A 15,838-nucleotide genomic window follows, 5' to 3' on the forward strand; every position below is an offset into this window, starting at 1 on the left:
GTGCCAAAACACAAGCACGTACGCTATAGATCATTATAAAAATGGAGAGACAATTAAAAAAATATTTGCCACCACTTCTATAATAATATACAGCATACTGCAACCATGTTATGGATACATTGAAAACTCTCTCTTTGGGCTCAATTGTTAGGCCCATTAAACTTGAGCCTCTGCAAATTCCAAATTTGTCTTCCCCAATTTTTCACACAAATGTGTACCTGTCAAAGGGATCCTCGGATCCCTTCCACTAAGATCTCCTCATCAGGTCCTTGAAATTTGATTCAACGGTTACAAACAGAGGTCCACTTTAAATGTTATAATAACTTTAGCCGTTAAATCAAATTTTAACGATCCGATTTATTTAATGGAAATGACTTGATAGAAGGGATCGGAGAGGATCCCTTTCCCTGTCTGATCTCCTCGATTCCCTACTTTACTTGGGCACAAAGAATTTCTTACTTGGCCATTCCAGTCACAGGAGGTGGGTCCCCACGCCTGATTCATCTAATCCCTCTCCGCCACGTGGATTCATCGGACAATAAAGCTGCTGTGGTCGGCGCGTTCCGCAAAACACCCAGCAACTTTCGCATATATCTCCAGCGGAGCAACTTACCGCCAACTTCATACGAAACTGCTAACATGAAACTTTTCGGGTAACGTGCGCTACACCGATGGCTAATTTAACGTTGACGTGGCAGAAAAATCCAACCCAGCGCATTTTAGCGTGTACCCGAGCCAACTGGCTTCCCAGCCACGCACAAGAGCAATATATTAGAGAGGTGGCGGTTCAGCTCACTCCGACGTCGCTTTCTCTCTCTACAAAGCTCAAACCTTTCGTTTTCTATCTCTAAAACCCCTAGAAATCCCCCATTTCTGCTTCACTGCGCGAGCTCCAACAAGAACAGAGCTTCACGTTTTCGAAAAAAGGCATGAACTTTATACATTCTGCGTCTGCGATTTGTCATTATATTTGTTTGAAATTAAAAGCATGAACTTGGTTAGATTTTACTTGAAGGAAGTACAAATGTTAAGATTGTCTGCTATTTCACTCACTAAAACCCCTTTATTCTGTGAAAATTTCTTTATATACGTGTATATATATGTATATATGTGTATATTTGTTTGTATGTCTTTGAAAATGGATGCATGCAGCAAAGATGCAGCAGACACCAACAAAAAGGAGCCAAGTGCGCGAAGATCACGGCGATAAGGACGTGACGTATAGATTCAAGGTGCTGTTACCAAATGGCATGAGTGTTGGGTTGCAATTGCAAAACCCTGAGCACAAAATGCCACTTGGAGATTTCATTCAGATGCTGAAACGGGAGCATCACCTGGCCTTGAGAGAATCTAGCTCGAGGAAGCGGAGGCGGGAGATTGATTGGAACGCTGGCGGTTTATTTCTTGAAGATGCCAATGACCGGGAGATAAAGGATGTGGTGAATTTCAAGAACTTCAAGGCACATGAGTGCCACATTCTGAAGCTTCATGTGAGTATAAGATTCACGATTTAAAGGTTCCTTCTTTTCTCGATGTGGGATTAATACTCTCAACATGTGGTTGTGCTCTTTTAATTTGTTTGCTTGTTGATGGATAATAAATATATTTTCCGGAATGGTGATATTGTGCTTGTTTTGTTTATGATTTAGGATGGTAATGTGCCTGAGAGAGTTATTACTTTTGAGGTTAGTAATATCTCCTACATTATTGTTTCCATTTGCTTTGAAATTCATAATTGAAGAATTATCTTATCTTGCTCCGTTCGGAAGTTTTATGCGATTGATCAAAGGATGCCGTTAATTCATGATGGACTTCTCTGATTTGTAGAATATGTGGGATTTGACACCTGTTACTGATCTACTAAGGGAATTACCACAAGAGTACACGTCTGAGACTGCTCTAGCGGATCTGATTGTAAGTTGCATATACTGCTGGTTATTCACTGTTTTGGTTCATTTTGTTTTCATTTGATTACCTACATTCTGCTGCTCATTTGTTCATCAGGATAATTCCCTTCAAGCTGTTTGGGCAAATGACAGGAGACATAAGAAGCTTATAAGGTATGGAAATTGTAGATCCTTTAGTTGTACACGCCTTTTCTTTTATATGTTAATTTTTGGTATTGTTGGGATGGATTTTTGGTTTTTGTGTTTTCGTTGATTGCTTTTTCACTATGGTCTATCATGTCATTATAGTTGCTTACAGATACTTTGCTAGCTCATTCGTAATTATTACCTAGACGAACACTACTGATATTATTGTTTGATTATTTCAGACTACTCAATTTATTGTGCTAGTATCCATTTTTTGCTCAATGTTAAGCTATATTATATCTCTATGGTTACTTCATAACTTTACCCATTCTCCCTTTATTATTTTCAGTGTGGATGTGGCTGATAATGTGATCTCAATTTTTGACACTGGCCCTGGGATGGATGGAAGCGATGAAAATTCTATAGTGAAGTGGTATTTATTTTCCTTGAACCATTTTCTGTCTTATATTTGGAATGTAATTTCGTGAGGGCTATGAATTGCAAGAGTCCAAGACAGAAGTTCGGGTTGGAAGGGTGAAATAAATTTTGGTTGAATCCATTATCATTTTTCCTTCTCTGGAAAAAGATCCTAAAGGAAAGCAATCAAGAAAAATTATGCAAAAGGACCTCCGTAGGGGTTCATACTGTTGTGACTATCTCCTTCTCGAAATTGTCTCAAATTTCTGTTCAGGTTATCTAATGGCTTTGCTTGTTGGCTGACCTTTTCCACATGTGATAGCAAAACTTACACAAGTCTTTGGAAAATTATGTATATAATTCTCATTAGTGACGGCAAGTAATGTGAGGTTTAAGTGTTCTATTTTCATGCTAAGAATGTGATTCGTATTCTATGCAGGGGAAAGATGGGTGCTTCACTTCATAGATCTTTTAAGGACCAGGCGATAGGGGGCACACCTCCGTACTTAACGGTAGAACCAATTTAAAAATATCTTCCTGTATTGATAATCGTGAAATAGGTTGTGTGTGTGCTAAACATGATAAGTTAAGTTTTATGCCATGATGTACTGAAAATTTTCTATAATCTGCATGCCATTGGTCTGTCTATGTTGTATATTCAATACTGGCTTGGCTTTAAAGTTCTGTTTTGTGTGTTCACGTAGCCATTTTTTGGAATGTTTGGATATGGTGGACCTATAGCATCTATGCAATTAGGGAGGTACGACTTCTCTGAATTCTTTTTGCTACTTCATGTGTGTCGATTTTCTGGTGAAAGGTTTCCAACACATTTCAAACCATGATCATTGTACTATCATGTTATAGGCATGCATTAATTTCTTCCAAGACAAAGGATTCCAGGAAAGTTTATACATTACATCTTGATAGAGAGGCTTTACTGAGCAGGTCAAACTCTAATTCTAATTGGAAGGTAAAAGTGCGCTTGGCAGTTTATCGCTTTTTAATGGCAATGCTTTCACTTGCGTTGATTTCTCTCGTTTCTTATATAACTTTCTAACTGGTGTTATTTTCTCAAACTGGTAACCTTACCTTTCATTTTAGACTGCTGGTGGCATGAGGGATCCTTTAGAAGAAGAAATGATCAGAACACCACACGGTAGCTTTACAAAGGTAGAGTGTTGCAACATTTTGTAGTTATCAAATTATTGTCCAATTCTGTTATGAAGTTAGTTTTCTTGGAAATATTGTTTCTGGCCTTCTTCTTCTTTTTTTTTTTTTTTTTTTTTTTTTTTTTGCATTTGAAATTGTCTGGACACAATTTTAAATTACTTTTTCAAGCTTTGGTTTTTCTAGGCCGTAAGCAGTAGTCACTAATTTACATAGGTGAAGTTTGTGAATCCAATGTTAAGTGCTAATTTACATAGGTGAAGCTTTTGAATAGCTATGAGTTTTATAAACTTCACATTGTTTATATATTAAGTGCTGATTGACAGGTTGAAATTTATAAACCAAAATCGAAATTGGACATAGATCAACTCCGATGCAAGCTGAAGGACATATACTTCCCGTATATTCAGGTATCAAATACTTATGGAGCACGAACATTATTAACTTTTGCTGACATACTTACGATTTCTACTGGAGATCTTGTTTATCTATTGCTATTTCCTAAGTTCTACTATAATATCCTAAATTCTATTGTCATACATTACTTTATTCATCTGCAGTGTGATGAAGAATCCAAAGCAGGGAAGATTTGGAAGACCGTAACACCAGTAAACTTTGAGGTTTGAAGTTTTTTTTTTTGTTTTTTTGTTTATTTGGTATTTCGTTTTTGTGTCTATGGTAGCTGCATCTCTTGGTAGTCATTTGCATTTTGCCAGATAAAATGCGTAGGTATCCTTGACCTCTGAGTTGTAACATGATTAGGGTGCATCAGATTATGCGAGGTGTGCTTGCAGGCTTGTCCAGTTTTATTGTTGCATACTTATGCTAGTAATTTTTAATCTCAATTATTCCAACAGGAATCACTACAACATATAGATGAAGTTTTTGCTCAAGAAAAAATAGATGCTTTCTTTCACATACTGTATGAATTATTCAAGTATACTATTAGTTATCGAATATCAGGAGTACTGGCTAAGTTTCAAATCCTATAACCATCTATTGTTGCACATATGAGCCCTTACTTCTTAGTGGTAGACTGGTAGTACCTTGAATTTTATGGTAATTTCACTTTTAAGTCTAATATTGCTAATAAATTTTTCCTTTGAACTTCCCAGGTTAATGGTGTTGATTTAGCTGAGATTGCAGGTGGGGAGATTGCTACAACTAACTTGCATTCATCCAATGGTCCTGATTTTGTTTTACAGCTTCATTTCTTCTGTAAGAAAAACAGTATGTCTCAATCTCCAGGTAATTACCAATTTCATTCTTTAGTAAATTGTCTCCTTTTTTTCGTAAAGAGAGAAAAATTTGTAATAATGTAGTTATCATCCTGTTTTGTTTACTCATTTATTTTCATATTATGTTTTAGCTGTTAAAGAAATTTCAACTTCAAGTGACCCTTTGTCATACTTCATATATGTAGATTCAAAGACAGATATTAAAGCTAATGCTTGCCTTAAGTGTGTCTATTTTCCTATTGTTAAGGTATGAAGACCATGTCTATACCACCATGTAAAAATCTTTTGTTGCTGGATATATATGTCATTGTTTTTATACATATCCTATGTAAGCTACATTGCGCAAATTAAATGACATTGTTTATCACAGGGAAAAGAGAATATTGAGAGAATTTTGGAGAGTTTAGAATCTGAGGGATGCAGCACCTCAGAAAAATTTGAAACCTATAGTCGTGTCTCTATTCGGAGGCTTGGTCGCCTACTTCCAGATGCTCGTTGGGTAGGTAGTCAGTTCTCTTTAAATCATGTTCTTGTAAATTAATCTCTAGAAGTTATATTAGAATTACACTCTTAAAATTAGAATGAGATTTACTGCATTTTACTTTCTATGGCTGAAGGATGGTTCCAGTAATTGTTGTCACATGTGCATATTGAAAGCTGCAGTGCTCTGTATTGTAACTGTTATCTTGAAATACATTGGTGGCATCTTTCCTAATAGCTAAACCTTTTGGGGTTCCAAATATACACGATGAAATGGAGTTTTTGAAATATGCATCTTAATGCTTCTGTAGCCATCATTGGTCTCTTTGACCTTAGAGCAAATTCTTGTACATACAGACGAAAATTGAGTTGTAGTTGTGTTTTTTTGTATCGCATTATAGTACTTCTAAGAATTTAAATGAAGATATTGACAAGCTTTATAACTCCATTGAAGACTATTCTTGAAATTGTTTAATGTTTAATGCACAATTTGGAACATTGATGTTCAGGAATGTGATCCGATTTGTATTTAGAGTTGCAACTGCTATTCGTTCTAATGGTGTTTTTTTTATCTGATTTACCACAGGCCTTGCTTCCTTTCATGGAATTCAAGCAAAAAAAAGGAGACAGGGCACACTTGTTGAAAAGATGTTGTTTGAGAGTTAAATGCTTTATCGGTAGGACAGCTCCTTCCTGATAGCTTGCCTCAATGTTTTCTTGTCACTGATACAATATTCTTTAGAATTCTTCTGTTTTGTCAGTATTAATGAACAAAGAATGTTGTGGTTGCAGAGACTGATGCTGGTTTCAATCCAACACCATCTAAGGTACAAAATGCTATATGTTTAAGTGAAAAAAATAATTTCAATTATGTCTGTGGCCACTGGCCATCATAATTTTTTTTTTTTTTAAAAACGTTATTCTTTAATGCATTGTTAACCACAGAATGATCTTGCACACCATGGTCCGTTTACCGCTGCACTGAGGAATTTTGGTAATCAGCCTCTGGAGAATGAAAATGGTATATTTCTTCTATGATAAATATGGAAATATTTTGATTTGATGCATTGTTTGTTTGTTATTCTTCTCACTCTGTTAATTTTTTGTTCCGACAGATATCAAAATTGAAATTTCTAGAGATGGAAAGCATTTAAATCTTGCTCAACTAAAGAGGGAGTATGAGAATTGGATTCTTCAAATGCACGAGCAGTATGATGATGAAGCTGACTGTGGTGAAGATCAACCAGTGGTTGTTGTCAGTCCTATAAACAAAAAGGCACTTCACATGTCATCTGAAGGTAGGTGTAAATCGAGAAGCTTGATTTTCTGATGCAGCATGACTTAATTTGAATCCTTCGTTACATGATTTTCTTAGTGGGATAAGGCTTGGTTGTTGTTGGCTTGGTTGTTGTAACTTGTTACATGATGTCCTTATTAATTTCATTACGTTAATTGAGTTTCTAACTTTAATCCATGCTCGTTAATCATAGAACTTTTTTACTTCAAATTGTAGTTGCAAGGGTGCATAAATCTCTAAAGAGAAGAGGAATAGCCTGGAAACGTGGCCAGAAAATCAAACTTCTTAAGGGAGCATGTGCTGGGGTCCATAAGAACAATGTCTATGCTACGATTGAATATTTTTTGCTTGAAGGTCTTGAAGGTGACTCTGGTGGTAAGGCATGAAACTTGAGTATCCTTATATTGTTTCATGTGACATTCATAAATATTGATTTATAATTGACATGCTTATATCTTCCATAATTTTGTCATGGCATGCACCTTCCACTTTTTTATGGCATGCTACTTAAGGATAGTTATACTTGTAGATTTCTTCTTCAATGAAATTGTTTGGTCAATTTAAGTCCCTGACTTTTTTCTTCATTTTTCTTTTTCTTTCTTAACAGGTCAGGCTCAAATGTTCTGCAGGTGTGGTTTCTTGTGTATGTTCTTCTGTAATCGTTCTTTTTGTAACCTGTGCACTTGATTATGTTTTGGTTTGACTGGCATAGTTTTGTATTTTTGTTGTTTTACAAGGCCTTTAAGTAATCCAGAAGCGAAGGGATGCATCCTTTCCATAAGTGATGGGGATACCAGTTTAGATGTTGGTGGCTCCTTGCCTGTACCTGTCAGTGTCATTGATACTGGAATGGTTCGTTTCTTATTTTATCTTAGTATCTTGCTTCACACCTTGCTTTTTATACCATTGGCGAAAAAGTAAATATTTTTCTGGTATTCTAGCTTATTGTGTTGCTAAATTGTGAGCCATTGGCATCAGTGTGTAGCTGTTCGAAGTACCGAGTGGGATAACCAACTTGAGAAACAACGTCAGAAATCTCCTTCTACAATTGATTTGCTGGATGCAGAACAATGTCAAGAGTTGGACATTGATGGGGTTAGAATTTTCATTTACTTTTCACTTTTGTCTTGCTCATCAAATAGAAAATTAATCAAGTAAAACATATATTTTTTAATTTCTTTTCAGGCACTGCCTGTAGATGCCCAAACTGGAAAAGATCCTCCAGAAGCAATTGTGGCTATTGTTCGTCCTGCCAGTTATGACTCTTCTTGTATTTCCAAGACCCTGGACCAGAAGCATATTGCCAGAACTAATTTACAAATGTCCATGAAAGTTAAGTTCAGCAGTGATGCTGAGGGTCTTCAAAGAGTTCATGACATTTCAGTGTCCGTAGCACCCAAGTCGCTAAAAGGATTTCAAGGGTTATACATCTTTCCACTTAAATCAAAGTACCCAGATTTATTTCAAAATGCTGGTATCTATACATTTTCATTCCATCTTGTAAGTAATATTGGTAACCTCTCTTAAATCTTTGCTCTTTGTTGTTTTTTTTCAAATGTATTAAGATTGTAAGTTGTTTCTGATAATTTTATTTGTGAATTTGTTTACAAGGATGAGTCAGAATGTAAGGCTATTGAGAAAAAAGTGCTTATCAAGGAAGCTCGAAAAGTGGAGTATAAACAAATTCACTCGACTTTCCCAAAGGAAAAGGTTTTGTGGCCCCAAGATTCATCTGACTCTTCCAAAGTAGTATACTTACAGGTAATAGTTGTGCTTACGAGAAGATACGAAATTAAATGCAGCTTTAATTTACTAATAAACAAATGAGACGTTTTATATCTCAGCATGAATGTACCATAGTGGGTTCATTTGTTTAATTGTTTCTGATAGTTTTACTTGTGAATTTGTTTACAAGGATGAGTCAAATGGCAAGAGTGTTGATAAAAAAGTACTTATCAAGGAAGCTCGAAAAGTGGAGTATAAACAAATTCAATCGACTCCCCCAAAGGAAAATGTTTTGAGATCCCAAGATTCATCTCACCCTCCCAAGGTAGAAAAGTTACAGGTAATAGTTGTTCTAATGAGAAAATACAAATAAAAATGCAGCTTTAATTCACTTACAGTCACATGAAGTTTTATATCTCAGCATGAAAGTACCATAGTGAGTTCATTTTTCATATCACATCCAGATCCAAAAGTGAAGCATGGAAACCAACACACTCTTAAATTACTTAAAGATGTAAGTTCATATTCTGTATTAGCCATATTGATAATGATGGCTGTTAACTTTTATGTTCAGGTTCTTGTAAAAAGAGCAAAAGTGGAGTACAATGAGAGTCAGGTTCCGTTGTCACCTGGCAAGGTATTGCCTCTTCAAGATTCCTCTTCCCTCCAGGAAGGAGGAAACTTTCTGGTATTATGTGAATAATGAGAAGCTACATGACAATTGCAGCTTTAAATTTATACGTAACCCAGAGTATACAATGTGTGCTACCACCATCCACAATCATGGATTATTGTTATGTTCAGGTTTCAGAAATGCAAGTTCCAAAAGTGGAGTGCGAAGAACTATCCCCATTTCCTTTGCTTCTCCAAGATCCATCTTCCCTTCAGCAAGTGGAAAACCTGCAGGTATCAATTGTGAATAATGATAAGATAGGGAAAACAAATGCAGCTTCAAATTGCTTTTGTATGCTCTCATTAACCCGAAATAGGTTTTATGAATAGGATTCTCAATTACGAATGCCCAAATTACCCGTTGACTGCATTAACCAAGAAGATTTGGAAATCTTACCTCAAAATGCCTTTCTATTTTTGACTTTTCTTCTTCTCCTCTCAGAGAAAGGAGAATGACATTAAACGAATTGGATTGCGCATTGGAGATCTGGAAAAGCAATTGGTTGAGCTTAATGAGGACAAGGAAATTCTTGAGCTAGAAATATCTCATTTGCAAGGTTATATTTCTCAGGCTGCACATAAATATATTAAAACCATGTTCATCTTAGAATGTTCGTTGCTCACTTAATACATTTTTGAAACGTCAAATTCTCTTTCACCCAAAGAGTCTCTCACTTGTTTAGCTTTCTCTTATTAAATTTCACATGCTATGTACAATGTATGTAATTGGAAAAATGCTACTTACGTTCGTGTGCAGCTTGTTATCAACTGAGCAGTTTGGATTACTCATCAAAGAAAGAAGAGCTGAGAAACCACATAGAGAGAATGAGCCACATGGCAGCTTCTACTGTCTCCACCCTTTCAAGAGTTCCACTCCAAGAGCCAGACAACGATTTCATGGGAGGCATGATTGGTTTAGTTGCTCTGCTGGGCAGAGTTCGGAACATTAAGCTCAGCAGGTCCGCTACCCCCTTTTTCCAATTTCGTTTTCCCCTTCTTCAAGTTAGTTCCTCTCCTTTGATGTTCATATCTTTATATATATTTGTATGCAGGATATTATCTGAGTACTTGGGTGAAGATCAGATGCTTGCTGTTGTCTGTAAATCATTCACAGCTGCTTGTGCTCTCGAGAAGTATCACCGCAGTGGGGAAGTTGATTCTAGGCATGCTCTTTATGCAGAAGCTGCTAAACTTGAGAGATCCATAGAAAGCCGGTTTCTTGTTATATGCCTCGAAGATCTACGGTAACACATAAATCTTCCCAAGTAGTTTTACTTATGTGTAATAAATCAATCCGTGTTGATTACTTCTAGAGAAAATAACTCTGGACTATGCTTTATGGCACAAGCAAATAGAAACATGAAATTTGAAATTTCTGTATTGCAGGCCTTACACAGGTGACTTTGATGGTACTGACCCTCAAAAGAAGCTCTTCTTGCCAGATCCTGCATTGCCAAGTGGAGATACCCCGTCTGGTTTCTTGGGGTATGCAGTTAATTTGGTTGACCTAGATGACGAACATTTACACACCGTGACAACTGAAGGCCATAATCTGCGGCAGACATTGTTTTATGCTCTTTTCGGTGAGCTCCATGTTTACAGAACTAGGAAACAAATGTTCAATGCTCGTGCTTGTATCAAACAAGCTGCTGTATCCTTGGATGGCGGGATTTTAAAACAAACCGGGATAGCTTCTCTTGGATACGGGTATCTCTCTCTACACTTGATAATATGTATGTTCATATTAAATTCATTGCTTTGCGAACAAGTCTAACGATTACACAATGTGGCCTTTTTGTTGTTTGCCCTTCAGGAATCCTAAAATCTGTTTCCCGATTTTGGTGAATGTCGCGGAAGTCCTGGAGGAAATTGCAGCAAACGAGGAAGCAAAGAGTGAGGTCGTTGCTGCCATGGAGGAAATTGCCAAAGACCGCGAGATAGTGTTGAAGAAGCTCAGGAAGAAATTGAAGAAGCAGCAGAAGCTGATAACAAAGACTGGGGAGGAGTTTCAAAAGAAAATGTCCGGATCCGTAGGAATCACAGATGATTTGTGATTATTTTGCACAACTGACGCTGCATCATGTTCTTCTGGTATATGCATATATATATGTCCGGATCCGTAGCAATTTTTTTTCACAACTTTTGACACACGTTTTGTGGGGCTCACACTTTAATGTATATCAACGATCTTAGCTGTCTATTTTTTAGAACATTATTCTCGGATCATCCTTGCAAAAAATTAGACAAATCTAAAATTATGAAGATATTCATTTGTAGTAAAAAAAAATAGACGAATACGGCTCTATAAAGAAACCCTAAACTCCTAATCGAACGGTCATATTGTTTCAGATTAGGTAACTTTCGATAGACATAATATTTGAAGAAAGACTTAAAGGATTAATTGTTTGGATGATTGAAATACATTACGAAGTGTGCTCACAAAAAATGTTTGTCAAAAAATTGTGTAAAAAAATTGGTACCATGAATCCACCCCTATATATATCCCATAAATTAGTTCTACAAAAATTTCGATTTGGATATGAAAATATTTTATAATCTTAGTAAAAATAAACTGAAGAGTAAAGACAAATAAAAAGTTGAAAGAGTTCCACCTTACTCGTAAGTGATGAAGTTACGGCCCTTGGATCATATGGGCCCAACTATCCCCATGGATCTAATTTGATCCAACGGTCCTCATTTCCGCGCGGAGAATAAAGCCCAACTTTTTAGCTCAGAAAACCACAGGGAGGTCAATGAAATTTGACATTCTCAACAACCACCAGAACAGTTGCAGTTGGAGAGAGAGAGAGATAGAGAGAGAGAGAGAGTGACTCAGTGAGAGAGAGCCACCGGCGAGAGCACTGAGTCAACTCGGAAGATGTTCCACCCCAGCAACCAGGTGAGCCGCCCTTCTCAAAATTTCACTCACTGCCCTCTGTTTGGCAGCCGAGAAAATGCAAGAAAATAACTGGGTACCCATCTTAGGTTATAAAGTTTCAAAATTTTCTCTTCTTTTCTCCTCTCTTGATAGCTAGTCAAACGCCCAGCATGGAATTAGCTGTGGTAATTCAAATGCATGTCGTTTTTCTCTTCGCCATTGATTTTTCCTGCTTCGAATGCCAAAAATTTAAACCTCAATTGTGTGCTCAATGCAATTCTTTGAATTTTTAGATCTTTTTGGTAACTGGGTTTATTTAATTCTCTTCAATTTTTAAACTTGCCGTTGCTGTAAGTTTCCACGAGGAAAAAGAAAGAATGGAAAATCAGCATGCATCTTTGCATTTTCGTCCTTGGCAGTTTTCTGGGGAAAGTGGTGCTTGTAATTGCTTGAAATAGGTTTTAGAATTGACCCTTTAGAGGCGATTGCGATTTGTAGTCCGAAATTTCGGTCTTGAATTGTGTAATTCTTTTCCGGTGTCGAGGCATTAATGTTCTAAAACAATTTTCTGGTTGATTTAGTTTTCGCTGTAGATACTGCCGTTAATTTAAGAAACTGTGGCACAGAAATGTGTATGTGCCTGCTGCTGTGGTGAGTCGACATTGTTTACAGGCTTTTCTTGTTGGTAAAGAAACGTATTTAGCATTTAGAAAGGCATGTGCTTTTAGAAACTAATTTGTACTTCCATGAATTATTGGCGAGCGGAGATCGCTTCTAAGTTGTGCTCATTATTTCGTGCCCAACGTCAAACTTATTGAACAGTATAGTCTGTGTACATGCATTTTGGTCCTTTTTGTGCTATTGATGCCATTTAATCATTCTTTTGCAGGTTCCAGATCAGCCCCAGCCATTGGCTGTTCAAGATCCTGCAGCTATGATGCAAGTAGATAAACAAGAAACTAGTGTAGTTGTGCAGGAAGAAGTGAAAAATGGAGGCTTCTCACAAGCAGAATCCATCATCTACTACACTAAGGTTGTACAAGAACCAATTCTTGAGAGCCTTTATATTTTGATTTACCGTGCATTGTGGTAATGTATAGTTGATATTTCACCATGCATTTCCGTTTGAGGTAATTAATTCATCGTAACAAAATTGTAGCATTTCAATCTTTTTGTTATTCATGATTAATGAAATTATTGTGGAGGATCCTATTTTGAGCGGGGATGGATCAAACTAACTGACTTTTCAAAGAACTAATCTATACAGAAACTTCAAGATGATTTACAAATGATGGGAATGAAAATTAAACAGCATGAGGACAACTTAAAACTGCTTAAGTCTCAGAAGCACAAACTAGATGACTCTATTCTTGATTTGCAAGGTATAATATCTTCGTCTTCTTCCTCCTCCACTATCTACATTTCATTGGTGATGTCATAAATCTAGTAAACTAAAAAGTTAATAAATATCTAAGCATACGGTTTGCAATATTTTTTTTGGGCACTTTTTTATTTGTTTCCATTACCGAATCATTTCCTTTCAGTTATTCTAGGCAAGTATCACTCCTCAAGCACTCCTAAAATCGAAGATGATGACCATTCCCGCCGTAAAAGTGAGGAAGAAACCACTGAAAAGATTCTTCAGCATGAGAAGTCTGCCGCAGGCATTTTATGGCAGTTGAAAACTCGTCATGGTACTCAGGTTGCCCTTTTTCCCCCGATCAAGGATGTCGTGGGTATTGTTGGTATGCTTGGCAAAGTAGAGGATGATAATCTTAGCAGGTCAGAGTCCCATATTGTTTGTTGTTTACTTATTTCTCAAGTTGTGGAATTGTACTTTAGTCATATGACCACATAAGTGGTTGTGTTCTGCGACCTTCCGTGCATTTTCTTTTGATTTTGGAAAGTGGGGTGAGTTTAGGCGACGTTGTACTGCAATGGATATGTTGTTGTAGTGTGGAATGAATACATTGGTAACACCTGGCCATGAAAATATTTCTAATTGACCCCCTCTCCAGCTCTCCCTTTCGCCCCTATCTATCTAGGCCTATAACCATACTGGACCTAGTTTTCATTCAGCTTATTTGGAATGTGCAGGATTTTTTCAGAGTACTTAGGGATCGAGACTATGTTGGCAATTGTCTGTAAGACTTATGAGGGTGTTAAAGCTCTAGAAGTGTATGAGAATGAAGGCTACGTAAAGAAAACTGCTGGTCTCCATGGACTTGGCTCGTCTATTGGTAGGACACTGGAAGGCCGGTTTCAGGTCATCTGCCTTGAAAATCTAAGGTATGTATCCTGTATGCTGTCATACCTCAAGCAATCTGAACAAGTATTGATTTGTAAACTTTACTATATTGACTATGCACTCAAAATCTGTTTTGTTCTTCTGCAGACCATATGCTGGTGCATCTGTGCCTGATGACCCACAGATGAGGCTTGATCTTCTAAAACCTAGGTTAGCCAATGGGGAGTGTCCACCCGGCTTTCTTGGTTATGCTGTAAATATGATTAATGTGGATAGCGCAAACTTATATTGTCTCACAGCCAATGGGCACGGACTAAGAGCAACTCTATTTTATAACCTCTTTGGTCGCTTGCAAGTATATAAAACAAGGGCAGATATGGTTCCAGCTCTTCCTTGTATAAGTGATGGAGCCATTTCTTTAGATGGCGGGATTATTAGGTCAACTGGTGTGTTTTCTCTTGGCAACCGGTAAGAAGCTCTGCCAAATAAAGGAAATCGGAAATTAAACTTTTGAACTGCCTTAGATGTTATCGTCATTTGTTAATACTAACAGGGATTTTCTTTGCTGCTAACATCTTAGTTTTTAAACCTCTCTGATGTTAGGGAAGATGTAGATGTGAGATTCCCTAAAGTATCAGCAACATCAGGCCTACCTGAAAACTATCTGGAGTCTGAAAGACAAATCAACGAGTTGAAGTGGAAAAAGGACAAAATGCATGAAGATATGAAGAGAGAACAAGCATTATTGGACAACGCAAAGTTCAATTTTGACAGAAAGAAGCAAGATTTTCTCAAGTTCCTGGCTGATAGTTCATCATATGTAACTCAGGTAACACCCGTCACATATCTTAACTAACAACAAATTGCAGTACAGTCGTAAAAGTAACCTACCATGTGCCTTCAGTTGCCTGCAGCAACCCGATAAGAAGAAATGATTAGACTAATGCTGGATCCTAGGACCCTTTTTCATTCAGTCCTTCGGCAGTGTTAAATACGTTTTTATTCCATTATTGTGGGAACATTAGGGAAAATAGTTTCATAAATCGTGGATACTGAAGTAAATCATTCAACTTGCTATTCCACTAGACAGGAGCTCATGTTGAGTAGTTCATAGTCTCTTTCTTTAATTTTGTTTTATTTCCTTCCTTCGTAAATGAGCTTTAATTGCGCCCTTTATCATCGCAGCATCAAATTTATGCATCGCAAAGCAGAATGGCCCCGAGGTGACAACTTAAGAGTACACTGAAGGAGCGAGAAACCATCCAACCAAACAGAAGGGGGAGCCTTCTGACCTTTGTCCAGTTGAGCGTCCGGCGGAGGATCAATTTTTCATCTCTGCTCTAGAAAGCCTGAGAAATTGTATTGGGAAAACGCATATTCATTGAGTCTAGTGAGGGGGCTCGCTTGTTGAAGTTTAGGGCTTTGTAGAAGCAGAATTAGATTTGAGGATTTTTTTTTTATTTGTTTGTCCTCTGCTCAAATGCTTGTGACTTTGTGACAGAAGTTTATGCATCATTTTTCCATACAAACACAACCCCTCTCTCTCTCTCTCGATCTCTCTCGATCTCTGGCGGTACCTCAAGCTAGTCACACACTCACCGGTTGTAACATTTTATCTTCGGTCAAGCGTTGTTTCAAGTTAATCACGCATTGTCATTGTAAAGTTATGCGTAATTCTATCAG

At 37.2% G+C, this 15,838-nt stretch overlaps 2 protein-coding genes across 6 annotated transcripts; both read left to right on the forward strand.

The window, feature by feature from the left end:
• Window positions 1-786: 786 nt before the first annotated feature.
• GMI1 (gamma-irradiation and mitomycin c induced 1) lies at window positions 787-11,229 on the forward strand. Of its 4 annotated transcripts, none has more exons than XM_068472520.2 (33): window positions 787-927; window positions 1,153-1,490; window positions 1,650-1,685; window positions 1,828-1,914; window positions 2,005-2,060; window positions 2,383-2,466; window positions 2,890-2,962; window positions 3,155-3,210; window positions 3,315-3,420; window positions 3,552-3,620; window positions 3,944-4,027; window positions 4,178-4,237; window positions 4,733-4,865; window positions 5,041-5,102; window positions 5,226-5,354; window positions 5,922-6,012; window positions 6,128-6,162; window positions 6,281-6,356; window positions 6,451-6,633; window positions 6,849-7,007; window positions 7,240-7,261; window positions 7,370-7,484; window positions 7,611-7,727; window positions 7,818-8,132; window positions 8,244-8,393; window positions 8,548-8,697; window positions 8,932-9,045; window positions 9,162-9,263; window positions 9,472-9,586; window positions 9,787-9,988; window positions 10,082-10,273; window positions 10,416-10,736; window positions 10,843-11,229. In XM_068472520.2, the coding sequence occupies exons 2-33, from the start codon at window positions 1,158-1,160 to the stop codon at window positions 11,081-11,083; spliced, it is 4,068 nt and encodes a 1,355-aa protein (XP_068328621.2). In that variant the 5' UTR covers window positions 787-927; window positions 1,153-1,157; the 3' UTR covers window positions 11,084-11,229. The 4 variants fall into 4 exon arrangements, with proteins under 4 accessions (XP_068328621.2, XP_088553137.1, XP_088553136.1 ...); XM_088697011.1 differs by having other exon boundaries at window positions 8,932-8,994; XM_088697010.1 differs by having other exon boundaries at window positions 8,548-8,682.
• A 541-nt stretch (window positions 11,230-11,770) lies between these two features.
• Window positions 11,771-15,684, forward strand: LOC137733366 (protein DEFECTIVE IN MERISTEM SILENCING 3). 2 transcript variants are annotated; one of them, XM_068472517.2, is made up of 8 exons: window positions 11,771-11,928; window positions 12,797-12,940; window positions 13,175-13,289; window positions 13,452-13,689; window positions 14,005-14,196; window positions 14,303-14,623; window positions 14,759-14,984; window positions 15,341-15,684. In XM_068472517.2, exons 1-8 carry the CDS (start codon window positions 11,908-11,910, stop codon window positions 15,380-15,382), a joined length of 1,299 nt encoding a protein of 432 aa, XP_068328618.2. In that variant the 5' UTR covers window positions 11,771-11,907; the 3' UTR covers window positions 15,383-15,684. The 2 variants fall into 2 exon arrangements, with proteins under 2 accessions (XP_068328618.2, XP_068328619.2); XM_068472518.2 differs by having other exon boundaries at window positions 11,795-12,001.
• Window positions 15,685-15,838: the final 154 nt, after the last annotated feature.

This window comes from Pyrus communis, chromosome 7 (genome assembly GCF_041283825.1).
Source record: "Pyrus communis isolate YQ-2024b chromosome 7, ASM4128382v1, whole genome shotgun sequence".
NCBI lineage: Eukaryota > Viridiplantae > Streptophyta > Magnoliopsida > Rosales > Rosaceae > Pyrus > Pyrus communis.

Bases quoted from the DNA above. Each gene is read 5' to 3' on its own strand.
- GMI1 (XM_068472520.2), top strand. From the start codon at position 1,158: ATGCAGCAGACACCAACAAAAAGGAGCCAAGTGCGCGAAGATCACGGC. The intron at 3,621-3,943 runs GTAGAGTGTTGC...GCTGATTGACAG, and splicing joins CACACGGTAGCTTTACAAAG to GTTGAAATTTATAAACCAAA. The intron at 6,357-6,450 runs GTATATTTCTTC...TTGTTCCGACAG, and splicing joins GCCTCTGGAGAATGAAAATG to ATATCAAAATTGAAATTTCT.
- LOC137733366 (XM_068472517.2), top strand. From the start codon at position 11,908: ATGTTCCACCCCAGCAACCAG. The intron at 12,941-13,174 runs GTTGTACAAGAA...TAATCTATACAG, and splicing joins CCATCATCTACTACACTAAG to AAACTTCAAGATGATTTACA. The intron at 13,290-13,451 runs GTATAATATCTT...ATTTCCTTTCAG, and splicing joins CTCTATTCTTGATTTGCAAG to TTATTCTAGGCAAGTATCAC.